The sequence below is a fragment of the Poeciliopsis prolifica genome, unplaced genomic scaffold (genome assembly GCF_027474105.1).
Source record: "Poeciliopsis prolifica strain line A6 unplaced genomic scaffold, Auburn_PproV2 SCAFFOLD031, whole genome shotgun sequence".
NCBI classification, from domain to species: Eukaryota; Metazoa; Chordata; class Actinopteri; order Cyprinodontiformes; family Poeciliidae; genus Poeciliopsis; species Poeciliopsis prolifica.
The window spans coordinates 4,009,434-4,029,555 of record NW_026562406.1 but is presented as its reverse complement, the minus strand read 5'-3'; the positions used below and the strand labels follow the sequence as shown (position 1 = coordinate 4,029,555).

The 20,122-nt window shown below is 40.1% G+C and overlaps 1 protein-coding gene across 4 annotated transcripts in view; it reads right to left on the bottom strand.

Moving 5' to 3' along the window:
• Positions 1-467: 467 nt before the first annotated feature.
• Positions 468-20,122, bottom strand: part of fgfr1a (fibroblast growth factor receptor 1a) — a 31,246-nt gene continuing 11,591 nt past the window's right edge. Inside the window, exons 5-18 of one of the 4 annotated variants that reach the window (XM_055050828.1) lie at positions 19,206-19,378; positions 16,876-16,999; positions 15,123-15,313; positions 14,166-14,316; positions 8,123-8,319; positions 7,691-7,836; positions 6,320-6,441; positions 5,686-5,796; positions 4,446-4,636; positions 4,204-4,326; positions 4,043-4,113; positions 3,808-3,945; positions 2,285-2,390; positions 468-1,653 (exon numbers count right to left, since the gene is read on the bottom strand). In XM_055050828.1, coding sequence (XP_054906803.1) covers positions 1,477-1,653; positions 2,285-2,390; positions 3,808-3,945; positions 4,043-4,113; positions 4,204-4,326; positions 4,446-4,636; positions 5,686-5,796; positions 6,320-6,441; positions 7,691-7,836; positions 8,123-8,319; positions 14,166-14,316; positions 15,123-15,313; positions 16,876-16,999; positions 19,206-19,378 — 2,021 coding nt within the window. In that variant the 3' untranslated portion in view covers positions 468-1,476. Of the gene's footprint in view, positions 1,654-2,284; positions 2,391-3,807; positions 3,946-4,042; positions 4,114-4,203; positions 4,327-4,445; positions 4,637-5,685; positions 5,797-6,319; positions 6,442-7,690; positions 7,837-8,122; positions 8,320-13,258; positions 13,404-14,165; positions 14,317-15,122; positions 15,314-16,875; positions 17,000-19,205; positions 19,379-20,122 lie in introns of all 4 variants that reach the window. The other 3 variants (XM_055050825.1, XM_055050826.1, XM_055050827.1) reach the window with 3 other exon arrangements.

The following is a 20,122-nucleotide window of genomic DNA, read 5'->3' as shown; positions in this document are numbered from 1 at the left end:
CAGGGAGTGAGAGCTCGCTTTCAAAAAAAAAAAAAAATAGGATGGGGGGGAGGGGTTGATGTCCGCCTGTTGCGTGGAGACAGCAATCCAGGTGATGCATCAGCCAATGGCAGGAGGCCAGCGACGGGCATCGAGGTTGGCGCAGCTGATGGATTGGGAGAGAAGCGCCGGCGCTTGCCAAGCCGCCGAACGCGGTCGTAAATCACACGTTTACTGCCGAGTTGTGTGTTGCTGCGCTCTACGGCGTTTCTTCTGATGTCAGCAGCACATCATCATATCTGATCAGACCCCGGCAACTCACGATGGAATACATTAATGAAAGAAAAAAATAAATAAATAAAAGAGAAGAGTGTGGAGATTGAAGTGGCAATCATTCTCATCCATAAACATGACTGACAACCAAAACATAAAAGAAAACGTGGATATTTATAGGCCGGTTTATAGAGTGGAGTTCATACTCTGAAAGCTCAGCTTGTTTAACAATAATATTTTATTTAATGTAATCCTTTTTAAACGGACACGCGTGTTTCAAGACTCCCTACCCCCCCAAACCCCATTTCGTCCGGCGGCAGCGGATGTAACCCGCCGTTAAAGCGTTCACGTTACAGTAACAGTTCATCACATGAAGGTCGGGCACAGTGGAGGGGCCTGGAGTTGACGCAGGCAGATTGCTCTGGATTTTGACCAACCAGGAATATTTGCAGTTCCGACCGTTCAGGATAAACATAATTGCGAGCAAGAAGCAGAGGAAAAAACAGAAAAAGATTTCCACATTCTTCACAAGCATCGGGTTAGTTTGTATTGCAAAGTTGAGCTATGACACACATTTTTATTTTACATTGATATGATTTCCATTTTGATTCAGGGGAATCATAATTGTTAAGAAAGAAAAAAAAAAAGAAGCAAAAACTGGTCATGTAATCTTTAAAATAAGCTCGCTCCACCTTCCCCCCCCCCCACAACTATATTAGAAATATAGTTGTCCTTGTACAAAAAGACAATAAATCAATTGTGGTAATAAAAATAAGAGTATATTGTAAATATATATTCATATTTTTAATTTTCTAACTGTATTTACAAGAAGAGAGTGAATGAGGGGTCTTGCCATTTTTCTGGATTTGGTCCAAAAAGCAGAATTATGACCTTTAGAGGAAAGAAAAACAAAAAGCAGAAAAAAACCCAACTTTTGATCAGTCCATCCCATCCTCCTGACTAAACAGTGGAATGCCCAAAGTGAAGACAAAAGTTGAGTCCGTTTGTTTTCTGCGAGAAATCATTCGACATCACCAGCTGCAATCTGCAGTCCCATTGGTCCAACACAGAGTCTCAGAGCTCCGAGGATTTAAAGTCCCTTTATTATTACTTTTAATAATTTTAGCTTCATCTCTGGGAATGTACGCGGGGTGGAAGGCGAAGTCCGACCCCATGAGGCAGGGAGCTGAGGATCTGTCAGTGTCTGTGAGCGGGTGTGAGGTGTCAACGTTTCTTAATGGCTGCCCCGTTGGAGTGGGGAGGGAATTTGGGTAGGCAGGGCTCCTCCGCTCCGGCGTCGTGAGAGAAAACAGAGTCCTCGCCGGAGGAGCAGGTGGAGCTCCGCGTCTCCGGGTAGCTGGGCGAATACTGGTCTAGAGGAACGGAGAGCTCCAGGTAAACCTAGGAGGAGCAAGGAGACGGTGAAACATCGAGCAACTGCTCTTCCAACGGGGGACGCAAGTTATCGACTGACCACTGTGTTGATCTAAAGTTTGGTTGATTGTAAATGCCTGTTTACAGTCACACTGATAACAAATGTCAATTAAAAGTTATACATAAGTACATCTTTAAAGATTCCCAGGGAAAACGTGATTGTACATTCTTAACTCTTTGGTGCAGAAACTGGTTAAAATTCGATCTATTCACAGTGTCAGATGTTATCCCATGAGAGTAGCTCAGAAATAGCCAAAATAGTTTGGATGTATTTTTGTACTTTGCTAATTTCCTTCTTACAAAAGGTTTCCGTCGTGTTCATGTTTTGCAGTAGGTATGGAAAGCCCACGTTTAACGCTGCTGCATCAAACATGGGCAGCGCTGAAGTTGACGCGCTGCATCATGCAGCTCGGCTGAATGAGCGCTATGACGATGATGACTGATGAGCTTGTGTTTATATTTCAGTTCAGAACCTCAAAGTGCATTCTCAATCCCACCAGACTGATTAAGATCAACTGGAGCCAATTTTAATCCAATAAATCGATTAATTTCTTTGCACCTCTAGAATCTGCTGCTTGCAGGGCAGATCCAGACTCACCTGGTCGGACGTCATGGCCAGACTTCGATCCAGATCCTCCACCAGCTGTTTGAATGTGGGTCTCTGAGAAGGCACTGCATGCCAGCAGTCCCTCATCATCATGTACCTGCACAGATCACAAGATCCAGCAATCAAGCTCCCCGAACATCAACCTCAGCTTTATTCTCCGAGATCAAATCTCACGTCGAAGGAATGTTAAACTGGTCGGAGTGGAGCTCATAAAGCAGACATTCAGCCTCCGAAGGTACATGACATAACAACAAAACTGCACGATATGTTCCAGCTGGAGCTCGCACCGTGCTAAGCATTTTATTTCGTCGGCCATCACACAAGCATTAAGTGGGAACATCATAATGTTGCCAAGCACCTGGAATGTTTTTTCTGCTATAAACCAACATGGGTAATATAAATATTAATGCCAACTGCTTGGACAAAGAACAAGGTGTGAGACTAAACTAAGAGTCGTACTGTCTGTGCTAGTTTACTAGCCTGTTAGTAGCTTTTAATAATAATATTTTATTTTTGGAATGACCAGTCATTTTGAAGCATAAACATTGCTACATGCATGATACCTCACAGAATTTGAAAGGTGTAAATACTTTAGGTTTTAGTCAGGTTACAACCAAAATCTGCCCTGCATTTTAGCTGGGAGTTTGACAAATATAGGTCTTTAAAGAGTGCCATGCATTCATTTATCTTTTAACCCTTTTACGCTGATGCCCTATAATAGAATCAGCTGCAACCAATTACCTTCAAATTGGTAAATGGTGTATATTTAATCTCAGCATAAATCAGGAACCTCAAAGGTTTGTTTGTAGTGAACAAATTGCATTACGAAGATCATCCAGACAGAATGGTATGTATAACATGTTAACTAATGTCACTAAGATGCCATGCAAAGACAACAGTCATCAAAAAGCTGCCAATATGGGGGCACGGCAAACATATGGAGAAAAAAAGGTGCTCTGGTCAGATTACATTAAAAATTAGACTCATTTGAAGGAAAAATCATAATTTTTGACAAAGCAGCACTATGGTGAAACATGATTGTGGCTGTAGAAAGATTTCTGACAGAAGAAGCTGGTCAGAGTCGATAAGATGAATGGAGCTAAATACCAAATTGTGGAAGCAAGCTCTTTAGAAGCAGCAAATGAATTAAGACGAAGGTGAAGACACAGCTGAACATGCAGGCCAGAGCTCAGAAGGAGTGATGTTTGTTAAAACATATCGATGTGTGAGCTTGAAGTCCAGACAGCAATACCACTGAGAACCTGTGGAAGGACCTGGAAACGTCTAGTTTAAAACAAGTCAAGAAGCATGCATCACTTTTGCTTCCATCTCTAAGTTATGCACCACTTGTTTTCTTGGTTCATCGGAATCCTTGTATAGTGGATTGAAGACTGGTTGGAATTGTGAAAAACTTTAATGGTTTGGATTAGGCAGCGTTTGAAAGCATCTGGTTACGTCGCCCCGATGTGTTGCTCTCAGAGAGTATGGAAAACAGTGCGGCGTTGCTTCCTTACAGCTCATGAGTGCATGTCGAAGGCTTGTCCATTCGGTGACCCTCCTTCAGCAGCTTGAACAACTCCTCCACTGGCACACCAGGGTACGGAGAGCCTCCCAGGGTGAAGATCTCCCACAGCAGAACCCCAAACGACCAGCTGAAGAGAAAAACCAGAGAGAGGCGTGTTTTATTCTGACTGTATAGAAGTTTTATTCATACCAGTCAGAACCAGGGAAGTAAGAAGTGGTACTCACACATCACTTTGGTGTGTGTATATCCGGTCAAACAAAGCCTCGGGAGCCATCCACTTCACCGGTAAGCGACCCTGTGGAAAAGACGCGGATGTCGATATGCTCTCTCAGAGTGAAATTAAAATGATTACTTTCTTTTTTATGAAAAATTCGCCCAAACTCACATTGGTGGTCTTCTTATAGTAATCAATGTGGTGGATATCTCTAGCGAGGCCAAAGTCGGCGATTTTCATCACGTTGTCCTCAGTCACCAACACATTGCGAGCTGCCAAATCTCTGTGGATGCACTAAAAGCATAAAAACGGATCTTATTAATGCTCAAGTGACAGGATAAATGTTGGCTGTAGAAAGATTTACCGGTTAGAACATCACCATCTAAAGCAAGCTGCAAACTGTCACTGGTTACCTTTTTGGAGGCCAAATACTCCATGCCTCGAGCCACTTGGTACGCACAGGACACCAGGTCTTTGACTGACATGGTCTCCACTGGAACCTGGTCTGGATTGTAGCAGTACTCCATTCCTGGGGGGCGTCGTGCTCGTAGGTACTCCCTAAGGTTGCCCTTGGACGCATATTCAACTATAACATATAATGGACCTGGAAATAGAAACAATGCTTGAATTAGCCAGTTACTGGTATCTGTGAACAACAAGGTTTTAAAACTTTTTTCTCTTATCATAGTCTGATAAGATAATGAAATACTTCATTATAGTGTTTCTGCAGTTTGAAATCCTTTTAATGAGGCAGCAAAATGTGCCAGAGGGACCAAAGTTTTTCTGGGTGGCTGTTTGGACTTCAGAGTAATTCAGTGGTTCACACATCTCACCAGTTGCTGAACAATAACCATTAGCTGGCTGAGAGAGCACTGATAAACTCCGTCTTGCAAAAATGCTTTGATAAATCCAGCAAGAAATTATAGCTTAGTCCCAAAATTTGGCTCCAAAATTTGTGATCAACTCAGACCTGGACCTTCAAAGACACATAAAGATAACAAAAAAAATAAATAAAAATCAGCCTTTTGTCAGCTGAAAACAGATAATATTCTTCTTAACAAGCAGTTGGAAATTCTCAGTCAAGTTTAAAACTCCAGCCAAAACTGCAACTGAAAAAATAAAAAGCACTGACTGCTGACTGCAGAATGTGGAAGCACAAGCATGTTCAATCAATTACTTCAATATATTGGAGCTAAATGTGAGTAGAACATAACCTGCAACAGTTGCCAAAAGTCATGAATAAAATTGCATCAGTATGGATTAGCAAACTGCAATTTACTAAAGACTTTTAATTTGAAATGTGAGCAATGTCAGTTTTAGGGTCATTGGAGTTCAGGGTTTTTTCTTTTTTCTTTCAGCCCGAGTAATTGTAGAGAAATGACAGCAGCCATAGCTTGATAGTTGAATCAAGCTGCGAGCTCGGAAGCTGTTGTCAGAATCATTTGTACATGCTTTTCTACACACTCCCCAATGAGAGGCTTACAGCAGCACCCTTGTCTGGGGGACAACTGTGTGTGTGTGTGTGTGTGTGTGTGTGTGTGTGTGTGTGTGTGTGTGTGTGTGTGTGTGTGTGTGTGTGTGTATGCGTTTGTGTGCGTGTGGGCGCCGAGCGGGGCAGGTCAGTATCATCTCCCTGCTCGTCTCGTCTCCTACCATCCTGTGTGCAGGCTCCCAGCAGATTAATGATGTTCTTGTGCTTCCCGATTATCTTCATCATCTCCATCTCTGAAATCAGGTCTGACAGGTCTTTCTCTGTAGCATCAGCTTCACGGGGTGAAACAAAATATAAAAGAAGCCATGTTAGAGGAATTAGTATTCATTCTGCTGGTGAAGAGGCAAAAGAAAGGCTTCCCGGTTGTGACCTTGCGAGATATAAACACCATCACTGCAGCTGTTTTGTAACAGAATGCTGTTTGTTGTTTGTAGAAAGCTCCTTGGGGAGAAGCACTTAAAGCACAAGACAATAAATACCACTTTCCTTCTATCTTCACTTCTCTGTGGTGTTTAATGAACACTATTTTATATGCGATGGCAAGACTTCTCATAAATCTTTACTCTGCTCTCCCATTTGCTCCATGGCAGGGATCCAGTTGTAGATCCTTCTCATCCAATTTTATTTTATTTTTAAATGTCCCTGAAGTTCAGAGATCGCCCCTTTGTGCCCACTTTTTTTTTAACACCCTAAAAACTTCCCTTTCTGCAAGATATACATTACCCAACTCATTTTTGGAAATCACCAGAGCTCAGAAAGTTTACAGCAGATTAACTCTTTAGCTAAATTACTTACATTTCAACATTTTAACCGCAACCTTGGTCACACGGTTTGGCTTCTCCTTGTCCAGACCCAGAACCTCCCCCATCATCACCTGACCAAAGCAGCCTTCACCCAGCGGCTTCCCGAGAACAAGTCTGCGAAGAGGAGAGACAATCGTCGAGGAATTTCAAATGCAGCAACAGCATTCAGCTGTTAAGGGAGTAAAGATTGTTTATAAAGCACTTTTACAGGTAAAAACCACAAAGTGCTTCACAGAAGCTACAAAAATAAAAAGTTAAGAAGCACTTTTGAAAATAAATTGCCTCAAGAAACGAACACAAAAGAGGCGCTAAAAACAAACCACACATAAAACAACGAAAAGCAAATAAGATGTTTGTAATTGAAAGTCTATGAAAACAAATTCTATTCAATTTAACGGTACTATATTTATCCCAAGTGGAAATTTAATGTTGCGGTAACTCGTATCAAAACATTTGTTATCTCTGGTAGCAGTAGGTCTTTCACAAAATCTGTAGAAGCCTCTGACTGAAGACACTGTTGCTGTATTTCAGTCTCATGACATGCTAACAGCAGAGAATATATTACACAGTAATTTCCCTTGGATGACGCCATCAGCACTGCTAATCCACCTTGTTTGCTCTTGCTGCAACTCTATAAATCCCTGTCTGGCTGTTTGGCTAGGAAACAGGACAAAAAGATGATGAAGTCATGGATATGATCTTTGTTAGTATTGATATAGGGAATGGTTTGAACTTCCTCTTTCTTTTTCTATTTAGTCCTGCTCTGCAACAAAGTCTCTTTTCCGACTCCCCTGGGATTTTGGGTTGTGGTTCTGGTATTATTTGAGCTTTTGAGATGCTAATCAGCTACTCCCAGTTGGAAAATGAATACCTTGTTGCCACAGCTACATATCAAAACTGTCAGAAACTGAGAGAAAAGAAGAAAAAAAACTAAGAGCAAAAATCATTCCAGCTACACAGGAAATGATTTTCCAAACATGCAATGTCTCAAAAATAAGAACAAAGAGCTAATCCAACAGGCTGCCACCTTGAGAGAGGCAATTCTGACCAGATGATCTCAGAAAACACGAGAATATGTCAAGATTGAAGAGCCTATAACTAATGTAAAATTTGTCTCTGCCTTGTGTTTGCTGAGAGTTGTTTTAGCCTGACTGGAGACAGTAAATCTCCTTATTCAGACCTGAACAAATCCTGTCGGAACTCGCCAGGCATGAAAGCGCGGACGACAATCTCCAGCTCACTCAGCGAGACGACGGATTCAACAATAGTTAGAACATGTGCAGCAGGTAGCATCGACGACTACGCTGAACACCAACCAGACAGAGAGGGGCCACCACAAATTCAGAGCCAAACGAAGACCTACTTGTCTCTTGGGATCTCCCAGCGTGGATCCTGTGGCAGCTCATATTCAGATACTCCTGTCAGCATCGGAGTGCCACTGGAGGAGAGGCGGGAGGGACGAACTAACATCACTCCAGAATGGATAGAGGAGCTCGAGTCCACAGACACCTAAGGGAAAGAAGGGGGACATTACTCCTCTCAAAGTGGAACGCACACAGATATGAGGAAATTTCCCCTGGCGCAATTACTGTGGCAAAAAAATAAAAAAATAAATAGAAAAGTCTCAGCAGTCTTCCTCTACGTACCTGATGTAAGACCTATAAAACATATAAAGAGTTTGGAAATGCGTGATTTAGCTCAACATAATGAAAAGCTTTGAGTTTATTAGAGAATGAGCCACCGCCAGAAGGAAAGATGAAGGAGTATAAATATGGCAAACCCCCTATCTACTTTCTGTTACCTGTCTGCGTAGAGGAATGCTTTTGGCCAGCTTGTGGACAGCCAGCTGACTGTTGAAGTCGCTCTTCTTTGAGGAGGCCCGAATCTTGAGGATGATCACAATGGTGATCATGATGGCGATTAGAAAGAAGCCCACACAGTAGATCACCACCTCCAAGTAGGTGTTGCTGGATGGGGGGTATGGTGTGACAGCTAGATGTGCAGCGGCATGACAGAGGTACAAATCAGGACAGGATGAGCTCCCAGCAAGGAATGCTTAAAAGTCAGATTCTTTGAACTGTATGGGACAGAAATTCAGCACATTTCACTCTTTCCAATCAAACTGAAGTCATATTCTTCAGATGTGCGTCCTAAGAGTTCTGACAGCTTAGAAAATAGAAAATTAATTGTTTTGATCTTGCAAAAACATTCATTCCTCTTTTTCACATATTTTCTCAGACAACAAACTTCAACACAAAATAGAACATACTTGTGAAGTGGAAGGAAAAGGAAGCAAGGTTCTCAAAAATGTTTTACAGATGAAAACCTGGAAAGAGTGTTACGGTAAATGTGTATCCTTAGCATGACGCGACCCTTTACAAAAAGAGTAGTTGGAGAATGAAAAAAACATCAGGATGATGATTTCGGTTGTTTTCCCCAAAACAAATCAAACAAAGGTTGGCTCTCATCTGATCAAAGCAAACTTCTCCATATTTTTAAATGGCTTATGAGAAACTGCATTAATAATCTCTGAAACAACAACAAAATAAGATAAACATCTGATATGTGAAGTGTTAAGTTAGAAACGGCTGGAAAATAGTTTTATGAATTAGCCTTGATGGTGATGTTTAAGATGGATGTATATTTAGAATACATTACATACACGAGGGCTGGATTAACTAATTCATATAGAAGTATCAAAATAAAAAGGAGTTGAATACAAATCCACAACACACCTTTTAATGTAAAAAAACCCCCAAATGTATCATTTCCTTCCACCTCTCAAGCACACTGTACTTTGTATTGGTGTAATCACATAAAGTAAGAAGGTGAACGCCACAGAAACGTGCTTATAAACTTCAATTGCCTCTTGATTTACTGAGGTCATTTGTCCATGAAAGCTTACAGTTCCAAGGATCTGACTTTTAAGCAAGCTAATTACATTATAAACAATTATGTTTACTTCATAATCCATGTCTCATTTTACATATAATTCAACAAGATACATTGTGAGGTTTGTGCTCAGCTTCAATTAAATGACTTCCAATTGATTCTCATGCTTCACTCTTAAATGAGTTGTGTGTTGGTTCTGGTAACTCAAAGCTCATCACACAAAATGTTAAAAATAAATTACAGAAAAATTGTATTTAGATTAAAAAAATAAACCCATCAAATTCAGATCTTGTTTTTTTCCTCCCGCTTGATAAAAGCACCAACATTTATTCATACCAGTAGAAAGGGTGTAATAGGTTGCACTTTTCATCAAACAAAAAGCAAACAAACAAACAAACAATAGTGATAATTTAGTTTGAGAAGCAGTCACAAATTTGGAGCGGTTGCGACAAGTTTTTCTTCTTGTTCTACCAATGAACAGCGCTCATAAACTCTTAAAAAATAAATAAGATTTAGTAGAAGAATACATTTCAGTTACTGTTATTTCAGTCTGTTGTACAGCTCAATTATTTTGAGGTCACAGTCATAAACTGGAAGGGGTGTAAAACTTGGGCCTATTTTATGGCTGTTTTTTGGGGGATTTGCTTTTGCAGCTAATCGCATGCTACCAGGTCGAGATTTGGATGACATTGTAGCCAAAGTAAAAGCCAAACCTAAAGCATTGGGAGGCAGGATTATCATAATTAAGGTAACCCTTAGTCAAATATCCAAAGGACACCAAGAGAAAAAAAAATAGCATTAATGTTCTGATCAGCGGCCTTTTCAAGGTTTTTTGTCAAATAACTTGAGAAATTATTGAAGGTCTAATGTCTTTCCATTCACTCTTTCTGAAGAAGGGATGTCTGAAAATCTGTAAATGATTATTTAGTGCTGATGTATGATACACGGCTGCAATAGTTATTGTTGTTATTGCTGAACAAACAACTGACTGGCGTTTTCTCCTGATTTTTGTGTAGAAGCCTTCAAGATACAAGAAAAAGTCTCTAAGACATTGACTCAAAGGGTTGCTGAATGATTAAGTGCAAGTTAATTCTGATTGACACACAAGTTGCAAAAGAAAGATCCAAAGAATTGTTAATAAAAGCAGGCTAAAACCGGGTGTGTTTTTGTCTTGTATTGCTGCGTAAACAAAAGTTTGGTCCAATAAATAAAATAAATCACTTAAGTTGAATTAAATTTCAAACCATAACCTACACATGGAGCAGCCTGATGCAAATACCTAAGCATCAGAAACTAAAACTATCCTATGAAAGTTATCAGAATCCTGTTTGCAAAACTCTTGCAACCAAAACTGTCTGTGTATTCCAAATTATGTGAACAGCATCAACTCACTTGTGGCCTCACAAGAGCATCTCTGGAATCATAAGCCAAATTCAGTTTCTCTTGAAGGAATGAGTGCAAAAGAAACTTTCACACAACGACCAATCACTGACACATTCTCAGACTTGATTAGAAATGAGTAACAAAATAGCTAAACTTTACAGTCTAATTACTGACAAAATGAATATATTGAATAATAAAACGGGAATAAAACTCAGATTGAGTGGACGAGGAAACGGGAGGCGGAAAGAATAGGTCGAAGGCCAAAGAAGCCAATGAGCGCTAGTAGCACTGAATTCAATTATTCTGGATCCACATTGTCCAACATGTGGCAGACTCAAAACGGCAAAGCAACAAAATAAGAATTTCACAGCATAAAATCAGTAAACCAAGAAACAAGCATGTAATAGAAAAACAATTTACAATAGCCTTCAATTTAAATGCCTAAGGAAGCCCACAAAACAGAATGGTCTTACTTCGAGTCAACCGCAATGTCCAAAACTCCCAAAATTGAAAAAGGAAAAATCCTTGTTCTCTTCGAGCATTAGGCGTAAAGCTGGTGTCCGGAGGAAAGTACACTTCTTGTTGAGGAATGGATAGATTGCTAAGGCAGGTCTCCATAGGTAGACGTCTGAAGAGACATTCATGTCTCTATGGGAATGCAGAAATGGGGGTTTCTAGAAGTTCTCCAGTGAACACTTTGAACGTTTGAAACAAATCTTCTTCCTGGCCAGCAGTTTAGAAGAGAAAGGCTCGTAGTTCTTGTGCCTCCATTGGGTTAGTGTCCGAGAGGTAATGGCGACACATTAAATGACAGCTCTGCCTTATGGAGTCTTCTGCGTCCGCAAGAAAATGACATCTAACAATAAATGCGTTTGTATAGTCCGCTGGGAAAATTGTAATCCATCACTACATTAACCGTGGTTATTCCTAGAGCACTAGGATGACAAACCTGGAAAAACATGACACCAAATCCCTAAACTGAACTATGAATTTTGTGAAGCATCCCAATTCTAATAATCATGACTACAAAAGCGCATTGTTCTTTCTTTATTTCCAATTTAACATTAAAAAAAACTATAGAAGTTAAAGCGTGACAAGAACTTATCAACCAAGATTCTAAACTGGTGTGTTTTTTTAATTGTGATTTAAAAGAAGTCAGGGTTTCCGCTGTTTTACAGTTGCATTTAAAATAGAAAAAACTCTTTGTAAATATTTTTTACTCAACACGCAAGTGTTTTTGAGTTTTGTAAAATAAATAAAAATACTACTGTTTATGTTAATTCAAAACATAAACAGATTAGAAAAGATGTTGAGTCAAGTAGAAGGGCTGAACTGTTCCCATTTTGATATTAGAAGTATTTTTTAAGCTGCAGATGCATACTTTGCTGCAAGTGATCAAGTACACACTAGATTAATGTTATTGCATTTTGGTAATGCTCATTCTCTTACTTAGAGGAATTTGTTTATTTGCACCTTTCAATGCAAAATGTAATATTGCAAAAAAAAAAAAAAAAAAAGAAGAAAGGGCTTAAGTGGTTCAATACAAAATCTGCAGGATGTGCCATTTTTAAAATTCAGTTAATCAACAGAATAATCAATTACTAAAATAATCATTAGTTGTGTTTCTAGTTTTCATCATCTGTAATGGAAGGTGTTTAGTTTTGGAAATGTTGGAAGTTTTTCTGTTTTATCTTAGAGGTAAGGTCACAGACTGTCTTGTAGTGTCTGTGCTAATTGTGAGTACACATTTCTTAAAATTGTTTAAAATATTAAATCTGCAATACTGTTTTTTTTCATTTGAATCGGAAAAATCTTTATTTACAACTGCTTGTAAAGAAGAACAGAAAAAATAGCTTCAACGCTGTTCTTTAAACTTTTCATCTAAGTTCTAACAGAGGTGTTGTCTTCTGCAAAGGGCAGATTACCGGTACTTTTGAAGTAATGACCCCATGTTGAGATGTGCAACTCAAACAAAATATACTGACTGAAGTGCAACCATTACACCCCTAACCAACACCAGCAACACAAATGAGTTACACCTGTGAGAAGGCTGACTGACAAGCAGCTTGATAATTGGAGGATGGCCCATTCCAACATCCTGAGGAATGAGACGCATCCTTTGCAGCGAGCCAATTATCAAAGCCAGCCACTGTGCTCACAGCAGGAAATGACATCAGCAATACATGTCATTTGAAGCGCTTGTCAAGGAAAATCAGCCTGATACAAATTTAAATGCAAACACCCGTTAAGTAGCAGAAAGAAAGAGAGAGTTCAAAGTGAAATCTGACCACAGCTGCCAAACAACCCCTACTATAAACTATTAAATGTAATTCTAAGTGACATCTCGCCCCTTAACAGTATTGCTACTTTCTCAACAGCTCTTGGGCTGTTTGGCATTTGCCGATTTCCCCCAAACAGAAGAGACAGCAGAGCATGCCTCTCATGCTCTGCCCCATCTTAAGAGTGAAGATGGAGCTGGAGTCATGCTGAGCTCAAAGGGAGGCTCCGGCTTCCAATCACATTTGTCACTGGAATCGTCGTCAGACAAGACTCGATTCAGGCAAACGTGAAGGTGGACAGCCAGGCTTGAGATGGAAAAAATTTTAAATGATAAAAATAAAAAGTGTAAGAAAGAGAGAGACAGAACCACTGATACCTTCCAAGACTGTCAACCATGCGGAGTTATGAGAGAACCCGATAGAATTGCCCGCCAAGCACGTATACTCCCCAGCGTCATCAAAAGAGACATTTCTCAGTTGAAGGACTTCCATTTCCTTGTCCGTGGTGTTAACGCCAGCAGTCTAGAAAATAAAGGAAGCAGACCCAGCAAGGCCCAAGAGGGGAAAAGGGACCATGAGTTTAGAATTCTGAAGGAAAAAAAAATAGGAGAGGAGTGTACCCCTCAACACAAGACCATCTACCAGAAAGGTGACACACCCAGAGACCCAACAGGGGGCTCTGTCAGGAAGAGCCCTCCAGTATCTGTTAGTGGAAAAAGGTTGTCAGGCTGAATCTGCACTGCTGAACCTCGCTTTGGGCCACACCATCACCACTTAAAATACCTTCGTCTCATCTCTGCATGCAAGAGATGGGCATGGAAGACTCCGCAGCAGAACAGGGCACACTTAGGACTCAAAACAGACAATTGGGAGGTATGCAAACAGATAAGCAAAGGGTCACAATTAAAGGAGGAAAAAGACGTACGCAGACAGAGAGGGGGGGAGAGAAAGTTTGTGAGCCGTGTAAAGAGGACTTTGAAGGGCAAGGGAGCAGGAGTAATAGAAGAAGGCAGGAGAGGCCCTTATTAGGAGGGCACCATACAGGCATGAGGCAGAAATGAGAGTGGGTCCGACATCAACCTGAGACTAAACACTTTCAACTGTTCTGCTGGGAATTTTCCATAGCGTCATTTACAGTCAGGATCACTGAGGAGAGAGGGAGGGTGGGCAGAACGGATGGAGGGAGGAGAGAAACAGCTGAGCTTGTCTCAGGTTCTAAGTTTTTCCAGGTGGTCCTAGAGACGCCTCCCGTGTTTTGTCCCTGCGCTGCTGCGTGGTGGTTACCTGAGGGGTCATATTTGATGACAGTCAGCCATGCCGACTGATTGGCCTCTCCTATATAATTGGACACTTTACATATATACTCTCCGCCCTCCTCCTCAGTCACATTGTAGAGGGTGAGCATCTGAGCGTCCGAGCTATTGACCCCCGAATGCTAGAAACAAAAACATGTCAGGTGCAGCACAAGAAAACAAAAACTGCAAACAATACTGACCGCTGGATAAAGTAAGAGAAACATTTCAGACACAAGCTAATCATACAAATACTAATTTCATAGGCAATTCTGGGCTACCCCTTCAACAGTATTGTTAAATACTGGTGAAGAATTGTCCACAGGATTCCTACATATTGTTCAAAGTCAAAGCTCAATATTTTCACTGCAAAAACACAATCTTACCAAGTATTTTTGGTCTACTTCCTAACTTGGTACTTCATTTTAAGGTTACTAAGGTATTTGAATAAGAAACTAGATCAAAAATTCTTAGTAAGAGTTTGTATTTTTGCAGTGTTTCCAGACAATTCATTCCCCTGAAGTCTTTTTTGGCACTTTAGAAGAACAAACTTTACTATAGAACTCTTTCACAACAAAGTCATGGTCGATATCTCTACAACAGGAGGGAAAGATGGACAGACACAGAAGGATGGAGGGAGAGACAAAAGAATGGGCAGAATAATACATTTTGAGTAAATGGATGGATAGCTCTACAAACAGATGAAAAAAAAATTAACAGATAGATGGAAAAAATAACGAATTAACTGATAACTTTTAGATAGTGGGGGGAGCAAATGAAGTCTGGAAATGCTAATATTTTTTGATAATTTGCTTCTTCTTTCTCCAAGGTCATCTATACTTCAAAAATAGTCCCATTTCATACTTTCAGAAATGGCATAGGAACCCTGTGTCCATCATACAAAACTACAAAAATATTTTTATGGAAGAAAAGCTTACTTGGCTCCTACCTTCAGGATACGAACATAGGGCAAACCATCAGGTCCAACACGACTTCCATTGACCTCGATGTGTTTCAGCCACTGAATGTGAGGTTGGGGGTCGCTGAACACTTTGCACTCGAACTCCACGTCGGTGCCCACCACTGCGGTGCGATTGGCTGGCAAGCCGGCCTGCAGGATCGGCCTGTGGGGAGAGCGTTCTGCGACACGGCAGAGGAGCAAAGAAATCTTAGTTTAGACTTTTGGTGTACAGTGAGGCACAGACAGTCAGGTTTAAAGGAAAATAAATGTTTCTGTAAAATACACATGGCTGACTGATTACCAAATAAGAGATGAATAAAAATCACGCAGAAGTAGATAACTGGAAAAGGCAAAAATCTAACTGAAGACAAGGTTCACAGACATACATAATCTCATCTTGCAGAGATCATGCTTCACTATAAATTTCTTAAGATTACATGTGACTGACCATATTAAAGTGGAAGAAAAATAACCTAATGATGGTTTTTAAGACTATTTTACAAATGAAAAACAGAAAATTGTAGCATGCAGAAACTTGTGGAACGATATCAACATCTGACTCACAATATATTTCATATTATAAAATATACTGATCAAACGTATGCAAACATTTGAATTTGAGGAAAGTAACAAAAAAATCACCTCTAAAAAATTTTCCTGCCAAGTTTTCTGGCATTTAGCAAATAGAAATAATTTTTGGCAAAACAAGAAAAGTTTGGTTGGATTTAACGTCAAACAGTGAGAAAAAAAAACAACTTGTGTCTTTTATTTGGTGTATGTAAAAATCTGGTTTCAACTGTAACCTGCCCACCAAATCACATCTGCACGTACGCAGTTAATAATAGTCGTGCCATCGTTGCCTTCTCATATTTAGTGAGGTTTCAGAACACACACACACACACACAAGATTAATTGTCCAAAATAACTGCAATCAGTGCAGCCTAATATTTTGGTGTCAAAGTCCAGACCTACCTTCAATGAGGAATCTCTAACAAGACTTAAAAACATTCAAACATGAAGTAATTCAACTTGTGGATTTAGTTAAAAGTGGTTCTGAGAAGTACTAACAAATTTAAGCAAATGTATACCACATAGTTATATTTGACTAAGTGTTACTCTATCACATAAAATCTGAGTAAGAGGTTTTAAAAGTGACAAGACAGAAACTAAAATATCAAGGAATTTTAATAGTTTTTTTTTTTATTTTAATTACATGCATTTAAAATTCCCAGACTGCTTACAAAGATTGCATCTAAGGACGCCAATGTAAAATGAAGCTCTCTTGTGGCTCCACTTGTGGTTTCTTTACTTGTGTAAATACACAAGTAAAGAAACTGGACGGAACTGTGCAAGCCTCTGTGACAGAGACGTACTCTGGTACTTAGTAACCTCTTGTGACTGTACTTTCTCCAAACCGAACCAATCCAAGAGCTCATCAGGCTCTAAGCTTCTACTTAAGCTGGAAGGGGGGATCTCGGAGGGGGGGAGCCCAGGAGACCGCAACAACGGAGGAAGTGGGACTGATTTATAAGGCGAGTGGTGTAAGAGCGAGTCAGAGAGCAGGCCCATAAGGAGTAATCACTTCTCTGCTCTACCCGCATCCATCACTCAACAAGTAAACACGACTGCAGTTTATCAAAACCGCGACTGCGTCCCTGTGCTGTCGGGAGCACACTTGATTGGCTAATCGATTTATAGAACCGGAGCAACAGGAGTGGTAAATCAACGATTAAGATATTACCGACTACATCCAGCTGATAAGTATGACTGATACTGCCATACTGGTTTTCCACCACACAGGTATAGTTTCCTTTATCAGAGGGTACGACCGACTCCATGATGATGGTCCACACATGATCCCGCAGCTGAAAGGGAAAAAAATATGTTCAAATGATTACCATTTAAAAATACTCTAAAATAACAAACAAGATGATTTACTCAAGACAGTAGCAAAGGTTTTAAAAATATTTGAAATTCATGTCCTACCAAACAAAAAAGAAACCAAAAAAAAACAGGAAAAGGTGTACCGGTATGTTTTTATATGCGTGTGCCCCAACCTGTCTTATTAGCACCAACTGTTGTCTGGCTCCTTTTTCCAGGACATGTTATAATTTTTCTTCCATAAATCTGCCAAGACCGGTAGTGTGTGATTAGCCAGCAAACCTCTAAGGCAATGGCAACATCAAACATCCATATACAGACTGAGCCATACAGTCTCCCTCATTTAGCTAAGAAATGCGATGAAGGAGTCCAGCTGCCTGCTGCCAGATGTGTTGTGCTTGGCTTCAAATACATGTGGTCTGAATTATTCCATCACTCCTGCACGTCTCCATGCAGTCGATATGAACAATAGGAGCAATGCCATAAAAGTGAGAGAGCGGGACGTATGGCAGACGTCCTTTGGCTGCTTAATCAGACCTTTGCACCATAACCCAAAATGCAAAACAAACAAAAAAAAGGAGGTGAAGCAGCCAGGTGGTTCAGTCTGCTGGCTGGCTTGTTCAAGAGTTTAGGGGAGGAATCTAAGAGGAAACTCCTAAATATGTCCCAGCTGGAAATGGAGGTTTCTGGGGAAGCGGGGAAGCACGGCCCCAGACTGGATTAGGCTTCACCATGAGAGGAGATGGTGATGATTACTTCTAATACTGTGAACAAGCATCCCACACCTGTCCATAAACAACTACTTTATGTAGGTTTTTTTGGTTTTCCCTTATCATAATGTTAGATAGGCAAGCAAATGTCTTCTTTTATAGCAGTTTTCACTTTTAATGTACCATCTTTTAGCACAAAACAGCCACTGATGTCAGCAGATTGTGGTGATAAATAGATTTAAAAATAAAATCAGCCCATGTTTGTTTTTTGCTCAAAATAAATAGTGGCTTTTTTTTCCCTTTGTGCCTGAGCTAAATGAACTACAGTTTATGTAGCAGTATCTTAACATCCCTTTGTACCCATCACCTGTGCAGCATTGGCACAAGCTGGAAGATGTTAAACGATGTGAAAAGAAAAAAAGAATGACTGTAGGCAGACTTAAAGTTTGATTGGTGCAACAGAATTTGTTCCCTGAAAAATGTTTTGACAACTGAATTGTTTAGGGCATTTTACCTTCATAAGTGAAACATGTGCGACATATGTGTGACAAAACGTGACTCAATTTCTTCCATTCACTTCTGTTTTCATAAAGTCAGTGTATGACTCATCTCAAGGAGAAATCTCTTCTAGTGACATTTATTCATAAAAATGTGCCTGTGGTCATCAGAGAGTGATGCTAATCTTAACAAGATATTTTTTGTCACAAACTTCATTTGTATTTGTTTCCTTTCTTATGTAGAAACACAAAAATTAATACAATTATTCCAAAACAACAAGCTCTAAAGCACCAAAAAAAACATTGGTTAAATAAAACTAAATGTATGCAATTAAAGGCTCAATCCTGTTCTGAAATGTTGAATAAGTAACAGGAATGACTATAAAAAGGTGATGATGATGATGTCGTTTGCAGTAAGTAGTAAAGCAGTGAAGTACAGACCACTAATCAAACCTGCTGCACCCGCTAAGTAAATCCAGAGACCGGCAAGAATTGTTTTATGAAGCCTAACAATGTTAAGTTTGTCAAAAGTTATTGCTGTATTTGAATACAGGCAGGCTATAAATGTAGAGACCAGCAGAAACTCTGATCACAGAGTATAAATACAGAAGGTGTGGTGGTAAATTTACAACTGCATGGATGTAATTACAGAGAGGACGATCACTGACACCTGGAATGAGGACAGCCAGTGCTATTCTTCACCCAGACGGATGGCTAGAATTGCCCACCTGGAGGTATAACTATGCCACAGCATTCCTTTTTGGGGGCATTGGGTTTCAGCTTGCTTTGTTTCTCAGGTCAACGGTGAAACTTGCCACTGCTGTTCACCCTCAGAAAGCGTTTCTTACTCCAGGGAAGGGGGTTGTGATCAAATGTGGAGATGACATTTCAGACATATCCTCACTTTTGGTGACGCTGGTTCAACGGAACAATGCTCGAGAGTCCGCAGGAAGCATTTAAGAATATTTTGAAAAATTATCAACCTTGAAGCCTCCGATGCGACTGTCCTTTGTGAACTTCTTCCCGTTCTTGAACCATTTCAGAGTGGGAGATGGGTTGCCACTGGCCTGGCATCGAAACTTCACCGTCTTACTGGCTGGAACAGCGTGAAGCTTTTTTTCCATTTTCTCTGGATGAGCCCATTGTGGTGCCATTGCTAATGAACACAAAAAGAAACATTTTTTCAATTTGCACAGCAGCTAAAAAGAAAAGAACAAAGAAAAAATTTATTGCAAACAGCAAATGTTCAAATTAGGGAAAATCAATGTGAATGCACACAAAAACAGGCCTGTAACTAAGACTCAGGATTCTTTCCAGATGAGATATTTTACACCCTACAATAAAACTGGTAGGAAGGTAGTAGTTTAAGTCTCAAGAAGCACTGGGTATTTCTGACTGGTGGGGTTTTCTGTGGATTTTATTTTCCCCAATACGTCTACATAAGTGATGGCGCTTTCAGCTCTCAAGAGCCGCATGCTTTAGATGCAAACACCTTTGAACTTGCAGAAATAAATGTGACTCTATACAATCAAAACTTTCATATTCAAACTGCTACTGAATGAAATGCAATTTTCTCCATCAAAAATTTTCTATTGACAGCTGATTGATATCTCAGTGTCATCGTACTTTATTCTGACAAGGAATGTTGGATCATTTACCATTATATTTATGACGACTCCACCCCTCATACCAATCAACCAACCCACAAAAAATAATATCAAGGGAAACAGCCAGTAGAATGTGATGTTTAAATTTAATTGGAATATGAAAGACAGAGAAAAGGAGAGGGAGAGACCAGACTCAGGGTCAGCATTCTTCCCATACTTCACAGCTTCCAGATTCTTAGTGGGCTGAGTGGACACTAGCAACAAGATGAGGAGGCCACACTGTCTTTATTGCA